Here is a 21695-nt window from a genome sequence, read left to right on the forward strand (position 1 = left end):
TAGGGTTTCCGGGATGATGGTGTTGATGTGAGCCATGACCAGTCTTTCAAAGCACTTCATGGCTACCGACGTGAGTGCTACGGGGGGGTAGTCATTTAGTCTGGTTACCCTCGCTTTCTTGGGCACAGGGACTATGGTGGTCTGCTTGAAACATGTAGGTATTACAGACTCGGTCAGGGAGAGGTTGAAAATGTCAGTGAAGACACTTGCCAGTTGGTCCGCGCATGCTCTGAGTACACGTCCTGGTAATCCGTCTGGCACCGCGGCCTTGTGAATGTTGACCTGTTTAAAGGTCTTGCTCACATCAGCTATGGAGAGCGTGATCACACAGTCGTCCAGAACAGCTGGTGCTCTCATGCATGCTTCAGTGTTGCTTGCCTCGAAGCGAGCATAAAAGGCATTTAGTCCGTCTGGTAGGCTTGCGTCACTGGGCAGCTCACGGCTGGGTTTCCCTTTGTAGTCTGTAACAGTTTGCAAGCCCTGCCACATCCGACGAGCGTCAGAGCCGGTGTAGTAGGATTCAATCTTAGTCCTGTTTTGATGCTTTGCCTGTTTGATGGTTCGTCTGAGGGCATAGCGGGATTTCTTATAAGTGTCCGGATTAGTGTCCCGCTCCTTGAAAGGGGCAGCTCTAGCCTTTAGCTCAGTACGATTGTTGCCTGTAATCCATGGCTTCTGGTTGGGATATGTACGTACGGTCACTCTGGGGACGACGTTGTCGATGCACTTATTGATGAAGCCGGTGACTGAGGTGGTATTCTCCTCAATGCCATTGGATGAATCCCGGAACACATTCCAGTCTGTGCTAGCAAAACAGTCCTGTAGCATAGCATCTGCGTCATCTGACCACTTCCATATTGAGCGAGTCACTGGTACTTCCTGCTTTAGTTTTTGCTTGTAAGCAGGAATCGGGAGGATAGAATTATGGTCAGATTTTCCAAATGGAGGACGAGGGAGAGCTTTGTATGGAGTAAAGGTGGTCTAGAGTTTCTTTTCCTCTGGTTGCACATGACATGCTGGTAGAAATGAGGTCAAACGGATTTAAGGTTGCCTGCATTAAAGTCCCCGGGACACTAGGAGTGCCACTTCTGGGTGAGCATTTTCTTATGGCCTTATACAGCTCGTTGAGTGCGGTCTTAGTGCCAGCGTCAGTTTGTGGTGGTAAATAGACGGCTACGAAAAATATAGATGAAAACTTTCTTGGTAGATAGTGTGGTGTACAGCTTATCATGAGCTACTCTACCTCAGGCGAGCAATACCTTGAGACTACCTTAATATTAGACATTAGGGTAAAACTTAAACTTAAATACATGAACTTAACCTGACTAACTGGTTGTTACATCAATCTTATTTTAACATAATCATCAGAACTATGTATACATTGAAATTGCATTGAAAATTCCACATACAGTATAAATGTAAAACATATTTTTCATCCTATGTTCAATATACATTATATATACAAAAGTATGTGGACACCCCTTTAAATTAGTGGATTCGGCTATTTCAGCCACACCCGTTGCTGACAGGTGTATAACATCGAGCACACAGCCATGCAATCTCCATAGACAAACATTGACAGTAGAATGGCCTTACTGAAGAGCTCAGTGACTTTCAACGTGGCACCGTCATAGGATGCCACCTTTCCAACAAGTCAGTTCGTCAAATTTCTGCCCTGCTAGAGCTGCCCCGGTCAACTGTAAGTGCTGTTATTGTGAAGTGGAAACATCTAGGAGAAACAGTGGTAGGCCACACAGGGACCGCCTAGTCCTGAAGTGCGTAGCGCGTAAAAATTGTCTGTCCTCGGTTGCAACACTCACCACTGAGTTCCAAACTGCTTCTGGAAGCAATGTCAGCACAATAACTGTTTGTCAGGAGCTTCATGAAATGGGTTTTAATGGCCGAGCAGCCACACACAAGTCTAAGATCACCATGCGCAATGCCAAGCGTCTGCTGGAGTGGTGTAAAGCTCACCGCCATTGGATTCTGTGCTTCCAACTTTGTGGCAACAATTTGGGGAAGGCCCTTTCCTGTTTTAGTATAACAATGCCCCCTTGCACAAAGCGAGGTCCATACAGAAATGGTTTGTTGAGATCGGTGTGTAAGAACTTGACTGGCCTGCACAGAGCCCTGACCTCAACCCCAACGAACACCTTTGGGATGAATTGGAACGCCGACTGCGAGCCAGGCGTAATCGGCCAACATCAGTGCCCGACCTCACTAATGCTCTTGTGGGTGAATGGAAGCAAGTCCCCGCAGCAATGTTCCAACATCTAGTGGAAAGCCTTCCCAGAAGAGTGGAGGCAGTTATAGCAGCAAAGGGGGAACCAACTCCATATTAATGCCCATGATTTTGGAATGAGATGTTCGACGAGCAAGTGTCCACATACTTTTGGTCATGTAGTGTATATATATATATATATATTATCCAAGCAGAAGATACATCTCCTTCAAATGTTGATATGTTTTTGCGTTCACAATTCAATATCCAGTTTGTCTACAAATTAATGATAGCAAATGTAATCTAGAAGTTATTAATATGTTGGATTCACATCTCTATCTCAACCAAAGATCTAAGAATACCACTAAATCAAATCAAACTTTAAATGCACTTCAAATAAAGTTTGATTTAATTTAGTCCTATTCTTCAACTTTGATTTTTGGTTGAGATGGAGATGTGAATCCAACATATTAATAACTTCTAGATTACATTTGCTATCAACCAACCATCCTTTATATAAAATACATGGAAGTACATTACCCATCATATACCAGTAGGAGTCATTGTTCAGGCAGGAATCGTTGGACTGTGGCTTCACATTTTATTTCAATATACAGTACCTCTTTATTTAGGTTGATGGCATAACGTTGAAACAATGACATTGATTCAAACATACAGTACCATTTTACTATCAACATTGAAACAAGGTCAAATAAAATATGTCTGATATACGACATTTCAATGTATACATAGTTCTGATGATTATGTTGAAATTATATTGATATAAGAATCTGTTAGTCAGGTTAAGGCATTGTATTTAAGTTGAAGTTTTACCCTAATTTCAATGTTTACAACGCTGGTTGAAATTAGATGAAAACAGTACTGGTTGATTACGTTTTTCAAATCCAAATGTGTTTTCCGCGTAGACTCCACGTCACAATAGGTTGACAAATGACGTTGAAACAATGTTGATTCAACCAGTGTGTGCCCAGAGGGAAGCCTGTCCTTCATTCTTTCCCTAAGGAAATGGCATCATGAAGGCACAATGAAAACAACAAAAGAAGTGATGAATTGCCTTGTGCGTTGGTGCCCTTGGGCCATCTTCCACCCGGTAACTGGGACTGGTAGTGTTGCTTTCCTGTAAGAAGGGCTGAAAATAGCCCTGTTTCCCCTAAAAATAAGAATCCAAAGGGGGATTGCCATACAGTGCTTTGCTGAGCAGGACAAGAAGGAGGTCATTTGGTGTATAGGCATTTGGAGAGAGAGAGTAGCCATAGAACTTTACTGTAATGTTACATGTAGCAGTTTTTCACCTTTATGTCATAAGTAAGCTGATGTCATAAGTAAGCTGATGTCATAAGACTTAGACATTAATAAATACATGACTCCACACACACACACGCACGCACACACACATCATTTCTGCTTCCTTTCTCGCTCAATTTTTGCATTATTGATGGCTTCCTATTGGTGGAAATGGAGGGGGCAATATGTCAATGTTTCCTTCCATACGGTCCTTTCCCTTAAATAAACCCAGATGTTTCAGTATAAAAAGGGATTGGAGCTCACAGCAGTCTGAGACTGAGGATTTCCACTCATGGTAGGGACTTTGATATGCATTACTTTGAACATCTTTGTAAAAAAAAGTATATTATATATATGTTAAGCTACATTTTGTGTATGGCAAAGTTTAAGCTGTACCTCAGGGGTCTCCAACCCTGTTCCTGAAGAGCTACCCTCCTGGAGGTTTTCGCTCCAACCCCAGTTTTAACTCACCCGATTCAGCATATCAATCAGCTAATTATTAGAATCAGGTGTGCTAGATTAGGGTTGGAGCGAAAACTTACAGGACAGTAGCTCTCCAGGAAGAGGGATATCATGGGACCAGGTTAACTTGGCACTGTTGTGAGCCAAGCCGGTAGAGCAGGGTTCTTCAATTCCGGTCCTGGAGGGCCGAAACACTTCTGTTTTTTATTTCTACCTGGTAGTTAATTGCACTCACCTGGTGTCCCAGGTCTGAATTAGCCCCTGATTAGAAGGAGAGGATGAAAAACAGAGGTGTTTCGGCCCTCCTGGACCGGAATTGAAGAACCCTGCGGTAGAGCATTCAAATATTTTGGATGGTACTTTCATAGCACTGTAATTAAGGACTGATAATGTTACCTGATGCATATTGTGGTCCAAGAGCTCATTTGTTTGGGATACAAAACTTCAGCAACAATTGGATTTTCATAACGGTAAACTGTGGCTTCTGTTCAGTATATAAATTATGGAAGCACAATAGTATTGTAAATTACACATTATTAATGCCGTCATAGGGATAGCATTATTAGCATTTCTAAGAGTAGATTTCAGTGCAACAGCTTTAGAGTTGGTCTGTGTTTTAACCCTGCTGTTGGGGTAAATGACAGGGTGGAGTCTGCACTATATTTGTGTGGGGAGGGGGACGTGTGTATCCTCTGTCAACAGTGACAAGAGACTGATTGCTCCTTGAAGAACATGGAAGCAGATTAGATATGAATGCCTGAACTGAACTCCTATCGGTCATGTGCTGGGGATATGGTCAAGGCCCCCACGTACGACAGAGATGAGTAGCTTCGCAAAGCCGCCTGATCCCGCAAGCTTACATTAAACCCTGCGCGGATATCCATGTAGTGTTTAATGTAAGCTTGCGGGATCAGACGTCTTTGCGAGGCAAAGAGATGAGGACAAGTTGAGAGGAAATTAATTGGTTTAGGGCAAGATTTCCTCTGTATTTGTGTCTGTGAGCACTGCGTGGCACGGCGTCAGACCTGACAGATGTAGATAACTACAAGGAAAACAGAACACAGAGGGACATGAGTCCTTAGGCAGTGAAAAGTTCCTTGAGTTATTGCTGTAAAAACATAGTGTATTTTTTCTCTGAAAGAAATACAGCAGATAAATGATTTGTAATCTGGTTGTCGTAAATCATTTACAGCTGTCATGTCCGGATGAGATTTGTGACAGTGTTGTTGTGTTGTGCTTCGGGGGTATTTGCATTTAAGATATCAATGTAACCATCCTGGACCCTGTCTCTGATTGGTCAGAGCCTGGAGGAGCGCTGTAACCGGATCCTCCGGGACATGGAGGGCTCCCTTACAGCCCGGGATCGCGTGGGCATCCAGGATTTCGTTTTGCTGGACGCCTACACCAGTGAGAGTGCCTTCCTGGACAACTTGAGGAAACGCTTCCACGAGAACCTCATTTACGTGAGTCCATCCCCTACACACAGTCCAGAGATATCACATTGCCTTCCTCTCAGCCAAAAAGCCACCCTAACTCAAGACCGCAAGGTGCCAGGGAAAACAGTGTTTGTCCCCTAATTGAACTGGCACTTTGCTCTGCTGAAACAGCAGCTACTGTGCTGTACCTACAGGGTGAGCTACTTTACTTTCTGAAAGGTCATGTCTGATCATTACTCATACAGATAACAAGTACACTACATTCTCGTTGCACCCATGCAGAGGCATCCATCTCTCATAATGTTAATTCTAATACATTTCCCACAGACCTACATTGGTACGCTCCTAGTGTCAGTCAATCCCTACAAAGATCTGGGAATCTACACCAAGAAGCAGATGGACATTTACATGGGAGTGAACTTTTTTGAGCTTCCACCTCATATGTAAGTTGCATTTGTGTGCATGTACTGTATAACGTGTGTTTGCTTGTATGTGTGCGCAACAAGATATGCTATACAGTCCTGCCTATCTATCTACAGGATATTCATCAGCAGTGTTATTGAACTTCTCCTTCATTGCCCTTCCTTTCAGCTACGCCCTGGCAGACAATGTCTACCGCACCATGTTAACAGAGACCAACAACCACTTCATCTTGATCTCAGGGGAGAGTGGAGCTGGGAAGACGGAGGCCTCCAAGAAGATCCTGCAGTTCTACGCTGTCAGCTGCCCCAGTACCCAACTGCTGGACAACGTCCGAGACCGACTGCTGCTCTCCAACCCTGTGCTTGAGGTGAGTACCATAGTAAAGCATACGTGATGACATGAGAAATTAGCATTATGTTTGCACACTGCCATGTACAAATACAATGACTGATAATACAGTCTGTACCTCTCTCAGGCTTTTGGAAATGCCAAAACCCTGAAGAATGACAACTCAAGCCGCTTTGGGAAGTACATGGACATTCAGTTTGATCACGTGGTAAGTGCCAAGAGGTTGAGCACAGAATTTCCATCAAAAATCAGCACATCAATGACTGTTAGATCTTTAATGGTCTGTACTCCCCCTAGGGGGGAGCTGTTGGTGGCCACATCCTCAGTTATCTACTGGAGAAGTCCCGGGTGGTGCATCAGAACCATGGAGAGAGAAACTTCCACATCTTCTACCAGCTAGTGGAGGGAGGAGAGGAGGACATGCTACACTGGCTGGGTCTGGAGAGGAACTGTCAACACTACAGCTACCTGGTAAAGGTGGGAGAGGTAACCTATCAACACTACAGCTACCTGGTAAAGGTGGGAGAGGTAACCTATCAACACTACAGCTACCTGGTACAGGTGGGAGAGGTAACCTATCAACACTACAGTTACCTGGTAAAGGTGGGAGAGGTAACCTATCAACACTACAGCTACCTGGTAAAGGTGGGAGAGGTAACCTATCAACACTATAGCTACCTGGTACAGGTGGTAGAGGTAACCTATCAACACTACAGCTACCTGGTAAAGGTGGGAGAGGTAACCTATCAACACTACAGCTACCTGGTAAAGGTGGGAGAGGTAACCTATCAACACTACAGCTACCTGGTAAAGGTGGGAGAGGTAACCTATCAACACTACAGCTACCTGGTAAAGGTGGGAGAGGTAACCTATCAACACTATAGCTACCTGGTACAGGTGGGAGAGGTAACCTATCAACACTATAGCTACCTGGTACAGGTGGGAGAGGTAACCTGTCAACACTATAGCTACCTGGTACAGGTGGGAGAGGTAACCTGTCAACACTACAGCTACCTGGTAAAGGTGGGAGAGGTAACCTATCAACACTACAGCTACCTGGTAAAGGTGGGAGAGGTAACCTATCAACACTACAGCTACCTGGTAAAGGTGGGAGAGGTAACCTGTCAACACTACAGCTACCTGGTACAGGTGGGAGAGGTAACCTGTCAACACTACAGCTACCTGGTAAAGGTGGGAGAGGTAACCTATCAACACTACAGCTACCTGGTAAAGGTGGGAGAGGTAACCTATCAACACTACAGCTACCTGGTAAAGGTGGGAGAGGTAACCTATCAACACTACAGCTACCTGGTACAGGTGGGAGAGGTAACCTATCAACACTACAGCTACCTGGTACAGGTGGGAGAGGTAACCTATCAACACTACAGCTACCTGGTAAAGGTGGGAGAGGTAACCTATCAACACTACAGTTACCTGGTACAGGTGGGAGAGGTAACCTATCAACACTACAGCTACCTGGTAAAGGTGGGAGAGGTAACCTATCAACACTACAGTTACCTGGTACAGGTGGGAGAGGTAACCTATCAACACTACAGTTACCTGGTAAAGGTGGGAGAGGTAACCTATCAACACTACAGCTACCTGGTAAAGGTGGGAGAGGTAACCTATCAACACTACAGTTACCTGGTACAGGTGGGAGAGGTAACCTATCAACACTACAGCTACCTGGTACAGGTGGGAGAGGTAACCTATCAACACTACAGCTACCTGGTAAAGGTGGGAGAGGTAACCTATCAACACTACAGTTACCTGGTACAGGTGGGAGAGGTAACCTATCAACACTACAGCTACCTGGTAAAGGTGGGAGAGGTAACCTATCAACACTACAGTTACCTGGTACAGGTGGGAGAGGTAACCTATCAACACTACAGTTACCTGGTAAAGGTGGGAGAGGTAACCTATCAACACTACAGCTACCTGGTAAAGGTGGGAGAGGTAACCTATCAACACTACAGCTACCTGGTAAAGGTGGGAGAGGTAACCTATCAACACTATAGCTACCTGGTAAAGGTGGGAGAGGTAACCTATCAACACTACAGCTACCTGGTACAGGTGGGAGAGGTAACCTATCAACACTACAGTTACCTGGTACAGGTGGGAGAGGTAACCTATCAACACTACAGCTACCTGGTAAAGGTGGCAGAGGTAACCTATCAACACTATAGCTACCTGGTAAAGGTGGGAGAGGTAACCTATCAACACTACAGTTACCTGGTACAGGTGGGAGAGGTAACCTATCAACACTACAGCTACCTGGTAAAGGTGGGAGAGGTAACCTATCAACACTACAGCTACCTGGTAAAGGTGGGAGAGGTAACCTATCAACACTACAGTTACCTGGTACAGGTGGGAGAGGTAACCTATCAACACTACAGTTGCCTGGTAAAGGTGGGAGAGGTAACCTATCAACACTACAGCTACCTGGTAAAGGTGGGAGAGGTAACCTATCAACACTACAGCTACCTGGTACAGGTGGGAGAGGTAACCTATCAACACTACAGTTACCTGGTACAGGTGGGAGAGGTAACCTAACAACGCTACAGTTACCTGGTACAGATGAGGACCTTTACAATTGAACAGTATGAGTATGTATTATAGAGGCAAATAATCAACGTTTCCATGGAGTGGGCCATCATCATCCAGATACAGTACTATCTCCTGTCTCATCCAGGGGGAATCTGCCAAAGTCCGCTCAATCAACGACAAGAGTGACTGGAAGACGGTACGGAAAGCCCTCAGTGTCATAGAGTTCAGTGAGAGCAATATAGAGGTGAGTCCTAATTTCTCTACTATCAAACACAACATATAATCAAAGACTGAAAAGAGAACAGATCATATCACTTATCATTAATTATCACTGACCGGTGTCTTCTCTGGCCCATGATGTAGAGCCTGTTTGCAATCATTGCTAGCGTACTTCACCTGGGAAATGTTAAGTTTGTGGCTGACTTGCTGGGATACGCCACTCTCAACAACAGTCCAGAGATACATTGGCTGTCCAAGGTGAGACATATTCTGACAGCAAACTACACATTAATGGACAGTCACTCAATTTAGCAGTACTCATACCACAGAAAACTACCAGAGTACTCTCAGTTTTCAGACATTATGGCAACTTTTCAGATGAAGTGATCCCCCTATTTAGTGTTGTGTTATTGGTTGTTTCTCTGTTGTGTAGTTGCTAGGCATTCCTGCACAGGTGATACTGGTTGGATTGACCCACAGGAAGATTGAGGCAAGGTTGGAGGAGGTGAGGAAGATGCTACTGTTTTGCTGGGTTATTTATAAAACTTTACCACCACAGTAAAACCAATCCTGACAATCAATCTCTGTGGTTTGTCTGCTGTTCTGGTCAGGTGCTCAGTCCCTTCACCATTGACCATGCAGTATATGCCAGGGACGCTCTCGCCAAAGCCATCTATGGCCGCACATTCACCTGGCTGGTCAACAAGCTCAATGAGTCTTTAGCAAACAAGGTGATTGTCCCTCTTCAGTGCTCCACCAATAAGAGTGATAATGTCCCTAATACTAAATCTAACCAATTTAGACACTGTTAACAGGTATAGGATATACAGTAAGTAGACATATAGGAGGCTGACTGGTATTGTGCATCCATGTAGGATTCCTCCAGGAAGACAGTGATTGGTCTGCTGGACATCTATGGGTTTGAGGTGTTCAATGTGAACAGGTGAGGGGAGACACAATGGGTCAGTTTTGGACAGTGAATTTTAGAGTGTCAGAGATGATGAGCCTAATGACTTGACTCTGTTTCAGCTTTGAGCAGTTCTGCATCAACTACTGTAACGAGAAACTGCAGCAGCTCTTCATCCAGCTGACCCTGAAGTCAGAGCAGGAGGAGTACGAGATGGAGGGGATTGAAGTAAATACTCCTCTTTTACTAAAATCTCAGATTGGCCTGGACTACACAGCTTCAGATATAAAGCGTGTTTTGTATTGTTGTTTTTCAGTGGGAGCCAGTGCCATACTTCAACAACAAGATCATCTGTGACCTGGTGGAGGAGAAATTTAAAGGCATCATTTCAGTGCTAGTGAGTAGATAGACCGACTGACGGTCAGACAGAAATGTAGTCAGGCAGACAATCGATTTGGATTGGTTGAGCTCTACACATGTTCAGTCTCCTCTCTACTAGGATGAAGAGTGTCTACGTCCTGGGGAGGCCACAGACATGACCTTCCTGGAGAAACTGGAGGAGAAGATGGGCGGTCACCCCCATTTTGTTACGTGAGCCATCCACCCATCTCACAGAGAGCATTGTAACACATTCCTAACAAGACCCATTTTGCAATGCTGAGCTCATCAACTGACAGCGGAGGATGGAGGAGTCACGGTCTGCCTCTGTAACACCTGACTAGAACATCCTCTTCTCTCTCTGTCCACATCCTGCAGACACAAGCTGGCTGACCAGAAGACCCGGAAGACTCTGGAACGAGGAGACTTCCGCCTCTTACACTACGCGGGGGAAGTCACATACTGTGTGGTCGGTGAGAGATGAGTTCCCCAACATCATAGCCCATCCTCTCACTCTCACAGCACACTTCATGCTCTATACACTCCAGTTACATTTATGAACCCAGTTTCCTGTCTCTCTGATGTGTCTCTTTGATATAATTTCAGTAAGCCTCCCAGGAGTCTCCACTACTTCTCATCACTTTTTGTCTCACTGTTAACAACCTTTATCTGTTCTTTTCTCTCTACTATACCTCTGTTTTTCCAGGATTCCTGGACAAAAATAATGATCTCCTGTACAGGAACATTAAAGAGGTAAGTGTGTCCAGGGCTCTCACTGGCACTGCTGCGCTCAGGAATCTGCTTCCTGCTGACTGCTGTATTATTCATTGTTAAGCACACCTGTGAATTATAGAGGAGCTGATTGTTAAGCATTGCTTTGGGATAGACTGACAGTACTGTTAAGGGGGAGGACTATGGGAGTGTTTGCTCTACTGCCTCTCGGTTTTGATAAGACCGTTCTTAATCGTTCATCCTGCATATTTTACACTGCCTAAGTGTGCCAGAGTCTTAGCTGACCTTAATTGTTGTTGTTAAAATGTTGTAGTGTTGAACGATGGATTGATGTTTATCCATTTGTTAACTGGGGGATGTTTCCACCTTTTCACTAGGTAATGCGTCAGTCTAAGAATGCCATCATCAAACACTGCTTTCCCACCACTGAGCCAGACAGCAAGAAGAGACCTGAAACAGTAAAGAGACTTTCTGATGACACGAGCCGCCAAAGTGATACGGTCTTGCCATGAGTTTCTATATTTATCATCATTGTCTGTCTCCTCAGGTGGCCACTCAGTTTAAGAACAGCCTGGTCGGGCTGACGGAGATGCTTATGTCTAAGGAGCCCTGGTACGTCCGCTGTATGAAGCCCAACGAAGGCAAGGAGCCAGGTGAGGTCTTATCTATAAACCTTAACTACCAACCACACAGTCTACTGGCCTAAACCCAACACACCTACATACTCAGTAGAGGCCATTACACCAAACAGAACCATCCCTAATGGACTTGACCCATGCATGCCCTACAAAGTGTTACTTGGTACATTCATTCATAGTGCATGACCTGATGCCTGTTGTGACCTCTCTCGCCTTCTGCAGGGCGCTTTGACGACGTGTTGGTGAGACACCAGGTGAAGTACCTGGGGCTGATGGAGCACCTGAGGGTCAGACGGGCCGGCTTCGCTTACCGCCGGAGATATGAGATCTTCCTGCAGAGGTCAACACAACCTGCACTTCACAGTTCTGTAGATAGTGTGCAGTTGCTCTCTGTCCAGTACGAACTGTGCTGATACATGGCTGCATGACAGTTTGTTGATCTGATGCTGACTAAACTAAATGTTGAACACTGGTGTTTCCTGTTGTCTCTGTCAGGTACAAGCCCCTGTGTCCAGACACCTGGCCTAGCTGGAAAGGTACAGCCGCAGAGGGGGTGGAGTGCCTGATCAAGCACCTGGGCTACAAGCCTGATGAGTACAAGATGGGCAGGTGAGGTGGTCTCCAGGATTATGGGTTTGGGTTCACCTGGTAACACAGTCTGGCTGTTTCTCATTGGCTAGTCTTTCATTTATACAAAAGGACCAAGATCTTCATCCGTCACCCCAGAACTCTGTTCGCCACCGAAGATGCCTTTGAGGTCTGCAAGCATGAGCTGGGTGGGTACTGGCTCTAGCTTTTCAAACAACAGATCACAGACCACTAAATTCTGGAATTCTGGATTGTTAAATGGCGTTGGATTGGAAAGAAGTCAGGTTTGACATATGTCACTTCATGTTACAGCTACAAGGATCCAGGCAAAGTACAAAGGCTACAGAGTGAAGGGAGACTACATGAGACAGAGAGAAGCAGGTCTCTACTTTGACTTTCTTGGAACTAGTATAATAAGATATACAAGACTATGATAACTTAATCAGCTTGTGTTGTCTTATTAGCTACTAAGATTGAGACATGCTGGAGAGGCATGAAGGCCAGGAGAGAGAGGGAGAAGAGAGCCTGGGCTGTCAAGGTCATTAAGAAGTAAGAGAGACAAAGATCAGAAGATATCTCCAAAGACAAATGGTCAACATCTACCACAAATACTCATCAAATCAGTTGTACTTTGTGATCATATTTTGTAGGTTCATCAAGGGCTTCATGACCAGAAATCAGCCAGCCTGTGTTGACAACACAGAGTACCTGGCGTTTGTCAGGCAAAACTACCTCACACGGCTCAAGGAAAATCTACCCAAAACAGTTCTGGACAAGAACACCTGGCTAACCCCTCCTCCCATTATGCAGGAGGTGAGTCTCAATAGGGAATTGGCTATACTTGAATACTTTCTCTTAACTTATTTTACATGCCTGTGTGTCATGGTACGAGTCAGAGGAGGATGGTGGGAGGATCTATAGGAGGACGGGCTCATCGGAATAAATGGAACGGTATCAAACATATGGAAAACACCTCCATTTTTTCATTCCAGCCATTACAATGAGCCCATCCTCCAATAGTTCCTCCCACCAGCCTCCTCTGTAATGGGTATACTGTACACCCATTACATACATTTGTACTTGTAGGCATCACAGATGTTGAGGAAACTCTACACCCGGCACATGGTACGGAAGTACGTACAAGGAATCACAACAGAGCGGAAAGCACAGGTAGGCCTACCTTACAAGCCAGGGTGATTTAATGCATATTTGTACCCTATTTGACTATAGGGCTCACCTCAATGATCACACTATATATCTCAGTTGTGTTTGCTTACCCCATTTCCAGTTGCAAATCAAAGGATTGACCAGTTCCTTATTCAAAGGAAGAAAAGAGAACTACCCTCACAGTGTGGGCAGACCATTTGTAGACACCAGGATAAGTAAGGCATAGACCTTGTGCTAATGAATTTTGCACCTCTTACAAAGCAACAGTGATAATGACCAGCATTTATGTCATTTGACCAGTTGCATTGTTATCTGGTCAGGTGAGGAAGACATCCACATAAAAGCCTATCAGATGATTCAGCAAGAACGCATCAAGGTAAACAACAAATGGAGTTAAGTAAGCCATGTTAAAGTAAAGAAATGTACCTTAAAAAGGTCAAATGAAAGGAAGCTCCATACCTTCCCACAGTACAGTGTTCCCGTGGTGAAGTACGACAGGAATGGCTTCAGGGCTCGCTTCAGACAGCTGATCTACACTGGAACTGCAGCCTACCTGGTGGAGGAGGCCAAGATCAAACAGCGGGTGGTGTTCAACAATCTCAAAGGTAAGCACCACTGAGAGAGGAATAAAGCGGACTTGACGTGTGTGCATGTATCAAGTTTTGTACTCTCAATGGCAGTAGTGTCTGTCTGTGTGTGCAGTGCACTGTGTTCATTCAACCACTGTTCTAAGTATCTGGGCGGTGTGTTCTTCCAGGTGTGTCAGTCAGCAACCTGAGTGACAACTTCCTGATCCTCCATGTCCAATGTGAGGATATCAAGCAAAAGGTTGGCTGCGCAAAACGCTTATCATTGATGTGCACAATTTTTTATTTATTTTTTACTAAGCTTTTGCACCTGTTATTTTCAGAATGGAATATAATTAGAATAGTAGAACATTTGCATTTCTATTGTTGCATTGTCTATTTGCTCAGGGGGACCTGGTGCTGCAGTGTGACTACCTGTTTGAGGCCTTGACCAAGTTGTGTTTGGTGGCCAACAAGCAGCACTGTATCAATGTAGTTCAGGGCAGGTAAGACCTGTGTTCCAACTCGTTACTACTGTAGTCTAAAGAAAATGCAAATTGTTGCCAAAAACGTACGTAACGTTATTTAATGTTGTGGTCGTTTGCAGTGTAAAGTTTGACATCCAGCCTGGCAGAGAGGGGTTTGTTGACTTCGAGAGTGGCCAGGAGACCATGATTTACAGAGCAAAGAATGGCCATCTGATGGTGGTGAGTATGAAACTGAAGACTGTGGCCATTCAGTTCTCAAATGAGCAAATACGTTTTTTAAACTATTGATAAACAGTAGGCTACAACATGAACACTTATCTTATATTTACTCAGGAATCAACTGAAACAAAGTCCCGTCCAATGATAAAAAATTGAACTGGATCCCTTTGCACTTATCAAAGTAATGGACTGAGCCAATAATCAGATTCTACAAGGTTCGAGGCATCTTGGGACTTATATCATGAATGAGAACCTGCATCCTCTCTAGAAGGGTTGGACATATGACCGAACCTCAAGGGCATTTCACAATCACTTCATATTAACTGAAATCTCAACAAATGGTTCATACTGTGGAGAAAATCCCAAAGGAACTACGGATGTTCTACTCTGACGAAAACTTCACCTGTTATTAAGCTACACATCACATGCATGGGCTGTTGTGACTTATCAAGCAGTTATTATATTCGGGCCCATTTGTAAAATATGGTTAGTTTTTGGGATATTTTCAGTAGATTTGATCAATATTAGCAATATGGTTAAACCAGTCAATCATTGATTTTGAAGGCATAGGCTATATGTGTCCTCATTTTTATACTTTCTCACAAAGATGCTGTACCATATTTACATTAAAACCAACTATAATGTATTATTAAAAATCTTTATTGTAAGAAAGATGTGTTAAATACAGTGCAAAATACACTTTTACATGTGAAATTATTGTGTAAAATAGTGGACATTCTTTGAGATGTCTGGAAGTGCTTGGTTTCCAAACAAGTTGTCGTGTAACATCGCCCTCAAATAATTATTTTAAGAGGAAGCAATGACATCCATTTCATTACACATCCGGCATCTCAAAGGTTCTTTAGGATGCCAAAATATCATTCATCCATGACTACAGTATAAAAGGTGGCTGTATTCACACCACTTACAATTCAGGGGTGGGTTGTAATGTATTGCTCCGGGGTAAAGTTCCCCTAGGCAAATATCTAGGATCAGCTTCCCAACCCTTAACCATTCGTGGGGGAAATACAAAACTGATCCAAGATCAGTGTCTAGGGGTAACTTCAACAACTTAGCATTCTTTCAGTGTCTTTGTACACAACACCCTCTGCTGGATGAAATGAGTACATACAGAAAATAGAAGCACCCAATTTCTAAAACATATGATAAAATGCTGTTATACAGTTTGCATACATCACCAATTCAAACTAATGAATATATATTTTTCCTTGACTCCAACCCCATTCGATGCATTGAGCGGATGTGGGTGGAGCAATGTCTACACAAGTGTGCAAATTAAAAACACTCACAAAAGCTCTGACAAAGGGCATTGAGGCCGATACGTAAAGCTTAATAAAGAACAGTGATACTAGCAAGAGCAGTGTGCAGGTTTCTTTTTTCTCTCATAAAACATTTCTCTAAAACTGCGGTGGTAGTTAAAGGTATTGTTACAGTGTATTAGTATAATCACTGAAATACAATTGACCTGAACTTGCTACCCTGTGACAATACATGAACTTCCAAGTAATGTTGTAGTGACACAATAAAGTAAATCAGATTGTAAACTGCACTTAAACCCACAGACTTAAGGCACAAGATCTTCTACTGGGCACGTAACGTCTACATTCATACAAAGACGAGACATACAAAACATATGGAAATACAGGGGGTCAAATAAGTCTTATTTGACCACTGATAAAAAGAACAGCTCTTATGGAGGGTTTAGAAAACACTGATACGACCATTTGGGACAGCAGCACAAACTGTAACACCCAAATAATGCTCTACTCATGAGTGGAGTTCACAAGTGTCTGTGGTGCAGAAGCACAGAGGTCACTTGTTGTCAATGTCAAGGATGTGAGATTACCTGTGGGTATAGTGTGATCGCACATGTTCTGTCAGTGATGGGTAATAGTCACTGCGGATACTGATAATGTTGGTTGGCTCTTATAGTTACTGGTGGTGGTGGGTGCGGTCATCAGGGCGTTTGATGTGAATGCGGCGCACCCTCTCGATGAGTTCCCGTTCCTCGTCCTCGTCCAGGTGGTGGGATCGGCCTGCAGCTCCCCCTGTAGCCTCCAGTAGAGCGTTGTCTGGACCACGCCCGTCCTGAGACTCATACAGCAGGATGTTGAGTGTCTCCTCATAGATTCGAGCCTCTGGGAACTCCACCTGAGGAAAGACGATACTGCTTAGAACACTGCTCTAGGTACAAAGACAAGACTACTCACTGACAGATAACTCACTGATAGGAGACTAGTCTATGCTTTGGTCAGAGCAAGAAACATTCATATCATACAAGTGTGCTCTTGCTGTGGGAAACTGGATACCTTGGTTTGCTTCTTCTCTGTGGCGTAGACTATGGAGGTGCAGCACACCTCAGCGATCTTACGGCCCTGCCCATAGAATGACCAGCAGCAGATCTCATCCCCGATCACGTCCTTGATGAAGAGCACACGGCCGTTGAACCGCAGAGAGAGCTTGTCAAACAGCTCAATGTTTTTCAGCATGTTGTCATCGGAGTTGCTGTGAAAAGGTAATGACACCAGATGTTAATGTCTAGTTGTCAATCGGTTCAAATTGCTATACACGACTGCTCTGGGGGTTGATCACTTACATCTCGTGGTCTTGACTCAGAGTTGCAGAATTGGGATGAAAAGTATATCTTGGCTTATAGCTAGCTAGCTGGCTGTTTGGATTCAAATAATGCGGTCCTGGCTTTATTGTATCATCTGTAGGGAAGAATTACAACAAGTACTGCATGCTGTGGTCTAGAGATGACAGAAGAGGCTCAGGGACTGCCAAGATGTGGTGGCTTTTCGTGATCTTTTCAGCAGCCGTGGCATCACGCAGGTGGGTGTTACATGTTTGGCAATGGAGGACCAGTACCTACAGAGGAGCGGGTCCTATGGAGGAACTGACTGTCGGAGAAGCAAATGTGGTGCACTGATGAAGAGCTCTGTGCCTGTTTGTCAGACTGTCTTTGTTTCTCTCTTGCTGTACCATCGATGCCCCCTCCGCTGAAACTACACCGCCTTTCCAATCCAAACTGCCTCAACTCCCAGCCTTTCATCAGAAGCCAAATAGAGACATTCAATCTCCATCTCAACTTAAATTTGTTTGTTTGAATTTTTATGCACTTTGAGATTATTTTCTGTAATGAAAAGCGCTAAACAAGTTAAATTATAATTATCCATGATACAATCCCCTTCACACATACAGTACATTTAAGAAATACAGTGATGTGCTCATTATAAGTATTTTCCCACAATCATATGTAGTGTTTAGCTTACCTTGTGTAAGAGTACTTGTTGTTGCTCCTGTTGTATAACAGCTTGACTGTGGGCTGTAATACAAAATGAAAAGGCACAGAGGTAGTCAGTGTTGAGAAACAAACAAAATACAACCCTATGACATTTCTGTCTAATCATACATGTAAATTGTGAAATATTTTTTTACCTTGTTGGAGGTAGAGATGAGTCTCTGTTCTTCCTTTGAGGAAGTGACCAAGGGCACTTTACAGAAGGGCTCATACATGTCTTTGTTCTGAACGCATGGAGGAAAACAGGACAAAAATAATTCAATGGAGGCATGATGGGCCACACCAGCACACACACAGAGGAGAGACACCAAGATACAGGTTAGTGTTTACCGTGTGTTAAGGTGATACACAATACCTGTAAGGCAGCATGGCACTCGTCAGCTAGCCCCTGCACCAGGTAGTACTTGGCCTCTGCCAGGAGCTCTTCCACCTCTCTCCGGATCTCAGGCAGAGGTACAGCACTGTCACGCAGGTAGTTCAGAATGGTCCCAAAGTGCTTCCCACACCTGTCAATAAGGATCCAGCCTGCAGCAGAGGACAGGGCTCATTACATTGAGAAGTGGCAGAGACAACATAGTGGAGATAGTAGACTGTGTGTGTGTATCTTCATATCTCGCCATCTCAGAAGACATGATGGGAGGCATGCAAGGGCAGCTAGCCTGTACAAATGGGAGAATCGTATCCTATGCAGCATGAAGAAACATGGAGCGTCAAGACTTCGCAGTGGACAAAGGTTTGGGAAACTCTGGGTGCAGTCAACCCATGTCATCATCAATACCTTCGCTGTCTGTGAGGACCTCCATCCTACCGCTGAACATGGCCTTGAGCATGGTGTCCTGCTTGGTGAGGGTCTGCATGGTGGTGTAGTAGAGCGCCCCACCCACGTTCAGCTTCACATACTTCGAGCTGGGGCAGGAGCCCTTGAATGAGGTGGTACGGGTTGTAGCTGCAGGCAACGCCGAGCTCACCGCACTTACTCCTGACATCTCTTCCTGTGGGTCAAAACAGTCCAAATTGAAGTAATTAGCTACAATGATGGACTTCACAGGCACCCCAAATAAAATTGCATCATAACTAGCTAGCTAGTTTATTGTTTCAAACTATTAATTGTTTATAACTAGCCAAAAAATACACAGAACAAAACCAGTTCTTAAACTAGCTGTAGCTCAGTTGGTAGAGCATGGCGTTTGCAACACCAGGGTTGTGGGTTCGTTTCCCACGTGGGGCCAGTATGAAAAATATATATTTAAAAAATAATGTATGCACTCACTAACTGTAAGTCGCTCTGGATAAGAGCGTCTGCTAAATGACTAAAATGTAAAATGTAAATAGTTAGCTAATAATAATAGATATGGGTTTTCAGAATGGGGCCAATGACAAGTAACTTACTAGTTAGCTTGTCACCAAAAGTTCAAAGCAGTTTCATGTTACCTTGCTAGCTAGGTAACTAGCGGAATCTAACTACTAAGTTAGTTAATCACAGAAAGCAAAACTTACACTAACGCTATTAGCTACTGAATACTTAAACAGCTAGCTAACTACACAGCTAGCTAGCTACACAGCTAGCTAGCTAACAGTTAGCTACACAGCTAGCTAGCTAACAGTTAGCTACACAGCTAGCTAGCTAACAGTTAGCTACACAGCTAGCTAGCTAACAGTTAGCTACACAGCTAGCTAGCTAACAGTTAGCTACACAGCTAGCTAGCTAACAGTTAGCTACACAGCTAGCTAGCTAACAGTTAGCTACACAGCTAGCTAGCTAACAGTTAGCTACACAGCGAGCTAGCTAACAGTTAGCTACACAGCTAGCTAGCAAACAGTTAGCTACACAGCTAGCTAGCAAACAGTTAGCTACACAGCTAGCTAGCTAACAGTTAGCTACACAGCTAGCTAGCTAACAGTTAGCTACACAGCTCTCTAAATTACGTCGATACTGTCTGTGGTCACAGGTCTAGCTACATGTAGATTAAACGTTACATAGCCATCTAGTCGTATGTGTAATATAACATTATCTTAATTGTCGAATCGCTCAGTTACTAGTTAACTAACGTTAGCTAGCCAGATATAAAAATACAAAAAAAACTTACCATAGGACCCGGTCAGTCAGCCTGGAAACACAAAGTTGGCTGGCTAGATCGTGTTACACACAAACTTCCGGTTTAGCGGATGACTTCTTCTATGGTATATTGGCGTTCGCATATTTGAGTGTGCATCCTGCCACCTACTGTGCGGGAAGGAAACAGGATTCCCAAAAAACTGAACAAACTACCAACAAAAATTAACTAAATCAAACAAATGTTCTGTTAAAAATAAAACAGATCTGAAATGGGAGGGCAGGCCGTCTTCCGGCGCCAGTAGCCTACCCCTTGCAAGTCTAAAATAGTACCAAAAACTATTCTGCCGCAGCCACAATAATGTCCAGTTGTTTTGACTTCTTTGAGACTTGAGCCCTACAGTATATAATTTTGCCAATGAACGCCACAAAATACACCTTTTTAACACACAGGGTAGGCCTGGCAACAAACATTTATTACAGGCTGTGGTACATCCACCAACGTCGCTTGTTTTCTCAACTCTTTTAATTGCCTCCGCATAGGAGATTCGATTGAAGGCTCTAGCTTTTGCCACCTGTCTCCTTCACCCTTACATCGCACACCAGGAACTCGGGATCATGATCCCCACCACAATTGCACCACCGATCACCCTTCTACACACAATTCTTCAGTATACTCCGTCCGTCTGCACACACTTGAAACATGGCCAAATCCTTAAACATTTTTACAAAGCTCTAACAGCGTATCTTACATAACCAATCTTTGCGTAGGTAGTCGCTCTTTAAAAACAAACAACAGGGCCGACATACTTATTTTTCTCCATTCCACCAGCTGGTCAGACGCCGGGCACCAACCACACCAGGAATCCTCTTCAGGTATTTTAACCTGAACATCCGTCGTCACCACTGAGATGACTCCTTTGATGGGTGCTCTGCTCCGAAATCGAAAGCACGATACCTCTGTTGCCCGGATTATTTTGAGACCCACAGCAATCTTCCTCTGTTCTTCAGAAATTGAATTAATCAAAATAAGACCACTCCTGGTCACTCTGATAGACCACTTTTCCCAGCGCATACTTCACCTTTATCGACACTTCAAACGGGTCTCCCACATATGCGTCTTTACCCAATAAACGCATCCTACCACGAAACGATTAATTCTCACCCTCCACTCCAATTTTAGACAATTTACTTTTATGTTCCATTTTTTGACACTACTGCAGTAGTGATGCGTGGGTAAAATCGCTGAGGAAGCCAGAAAAAAAGCCATATTACAATCTGTGTTGTGATAATTGTGTTTGCTCTATAAATCCTGTTCATTCAAATGCCTTGCGACCTTGATATAAACAGTTGGAAGTCTACATACATCTTAGCCAAATACATTTAAACTTTTTTTTTTTTTTTTTTTTTTTTTTTAACAATTCCTGACATTTAATCCTAGTACATATTCCCTGTTTTAGGTCAGTTAGGATCACCACTTTATTTTAAGAATGTGAAATGTCAATAATAGTAGAGAGAATGATTTATTCCAGCTTTTATTTATTTCATCACATTCCCAGTGGGTCAGAAGTTTACATACACTCAATTAGTATTTGGTAGCATTGCCTTTAAATTGTTTAACTTGTGTCAAACGTTTCGGGTAGCCTTCCACAAGCTTTCCACAATAAGTTGGGTGA

At 43.9% G+C, this 21695-nt stretch overlaps 2 protein-coding genes across 2 annotated transcripts; one reads left to right on the forward strand and one right to left on the reverse strand.

Moving 5' to 3' along the window:
• Positions 1-5295: 5295 nt before the first annotated feature.
• LOC311136514 (unconventional myosin-Ih-like) lies at positions 5296-15203 on the forward strand. The gene is made up of 32 exons (XM_084170666.1): positions 5296-5451; positions 5752-5867; positions 6016-6214; positions 6323-6403; positions 6493-6672; positions 8269-8739; positions 8888-8986; positions 9106-9219; positions 9395-9466; positions 9573-9692; positions 9837-9904; positions 9991-10096; positions 10185-10265; positions 10368-10459; positions 10625-10719; positions 10953-10999; positions 11356-11436; positions 11526-11631; positions 11839-11956; positions 12112-12225; positions 12316-12392; positions 12517-12585; positions 12669-12753; positions 12855-13017; positions 13291-13374; positions 13493-13586; positions 13692-13747; positions 13841-13976; positions 14129-14199; positions 14346-14443; positions 14545-14644; positions 14759-15203. Exons 1-32 carry the CDS (start codon positions 5326-5328, stop codon positions 14798-14800), a joined length of 3561 nt encoding a protein of 1186 aa, XP_084026792.1. The 5' UTR covers positions 5296-5325; the 3' UTR covers positions 14801-15203.
• Positions 15204-15288: 85 nt separating this feature from the next.
• Positions 15289-20107, reverse strand: LOC311136515 (BTB/POZ domain-containing adapter for CUL3-mediated RhoA degradation protein 3-like). Its single transcript, XM_084170667.1, has 7 exons — positions 20054-20107; positions 18745-18958; positions 18322-18491; positions 18104-18190; positions 17938-17990; positions 16975-17170; positions 15289-16816 (listed from the first exon to the last, which is right to left on the reverse strand). The coding sequence occupies exons 1-7, from the start codon at positions 20054-20056 to the stop codon at positions 16598-16600; spliced, it is 942 nt and encodes a 313-aa protein (XP_084026793.1). The 5' UTR covers positions 20057-20107; the 3' UTR covers positions 15289-16597.
• Positions 20108-21695: the final 1588 nt, after the last annotated feature.

This window comes from Coregonus lavaretus (genome assembly GCF_964263955.1).
Source record: "Coregonus lavaretus genome assembly, chromosome: 10".
Lineage (NCBI taxonomy): Eukaryota > Metazoa > Chordata > Actinopteri > Salmoniformes > Salmonidae > Coregonus > Coregonus lavaretus.

Coding starts and splice junctions, on each gene's coding strand:
- LOC311136515 (XM_084170667.1), bottom strand. Junction 17,991..18,103: donor TCATCTCTACCTCCAACAAG/GTAAAAAAATAT, acceptor TTTGTATTACAG/CCCACAGTCAAGCTGTTATA. Junction 16,817..16,974: donor CAGAGAAGAAGCAAACCAAG/GTATCCAGTTTC, acceptor GTCTTTCCTCAG/GTGGAGTTCCCAGAGGCTCG.
- LOC311136514 (XM_084170666.1), top strand. CDS start 5,326: ATGGAGGGCTCCCTTACAGCCCGGGATCGCGTGGGCATCCAGGATTTC. Junction 6,215..6,322: donor TCTCCAACCCTGTGCTTGAG/GTGAGTACCATA, acceptor TACCTCTCTCAG/GCTTTTGGAAATGCCAAAAC. Junction 14,645..14,758: donor AGAATGGCCATCTGATGGTG/GTGAGTATGAAA, acceptor ATATTTACTCAG/GAATCAACTGAAACAAAGTC.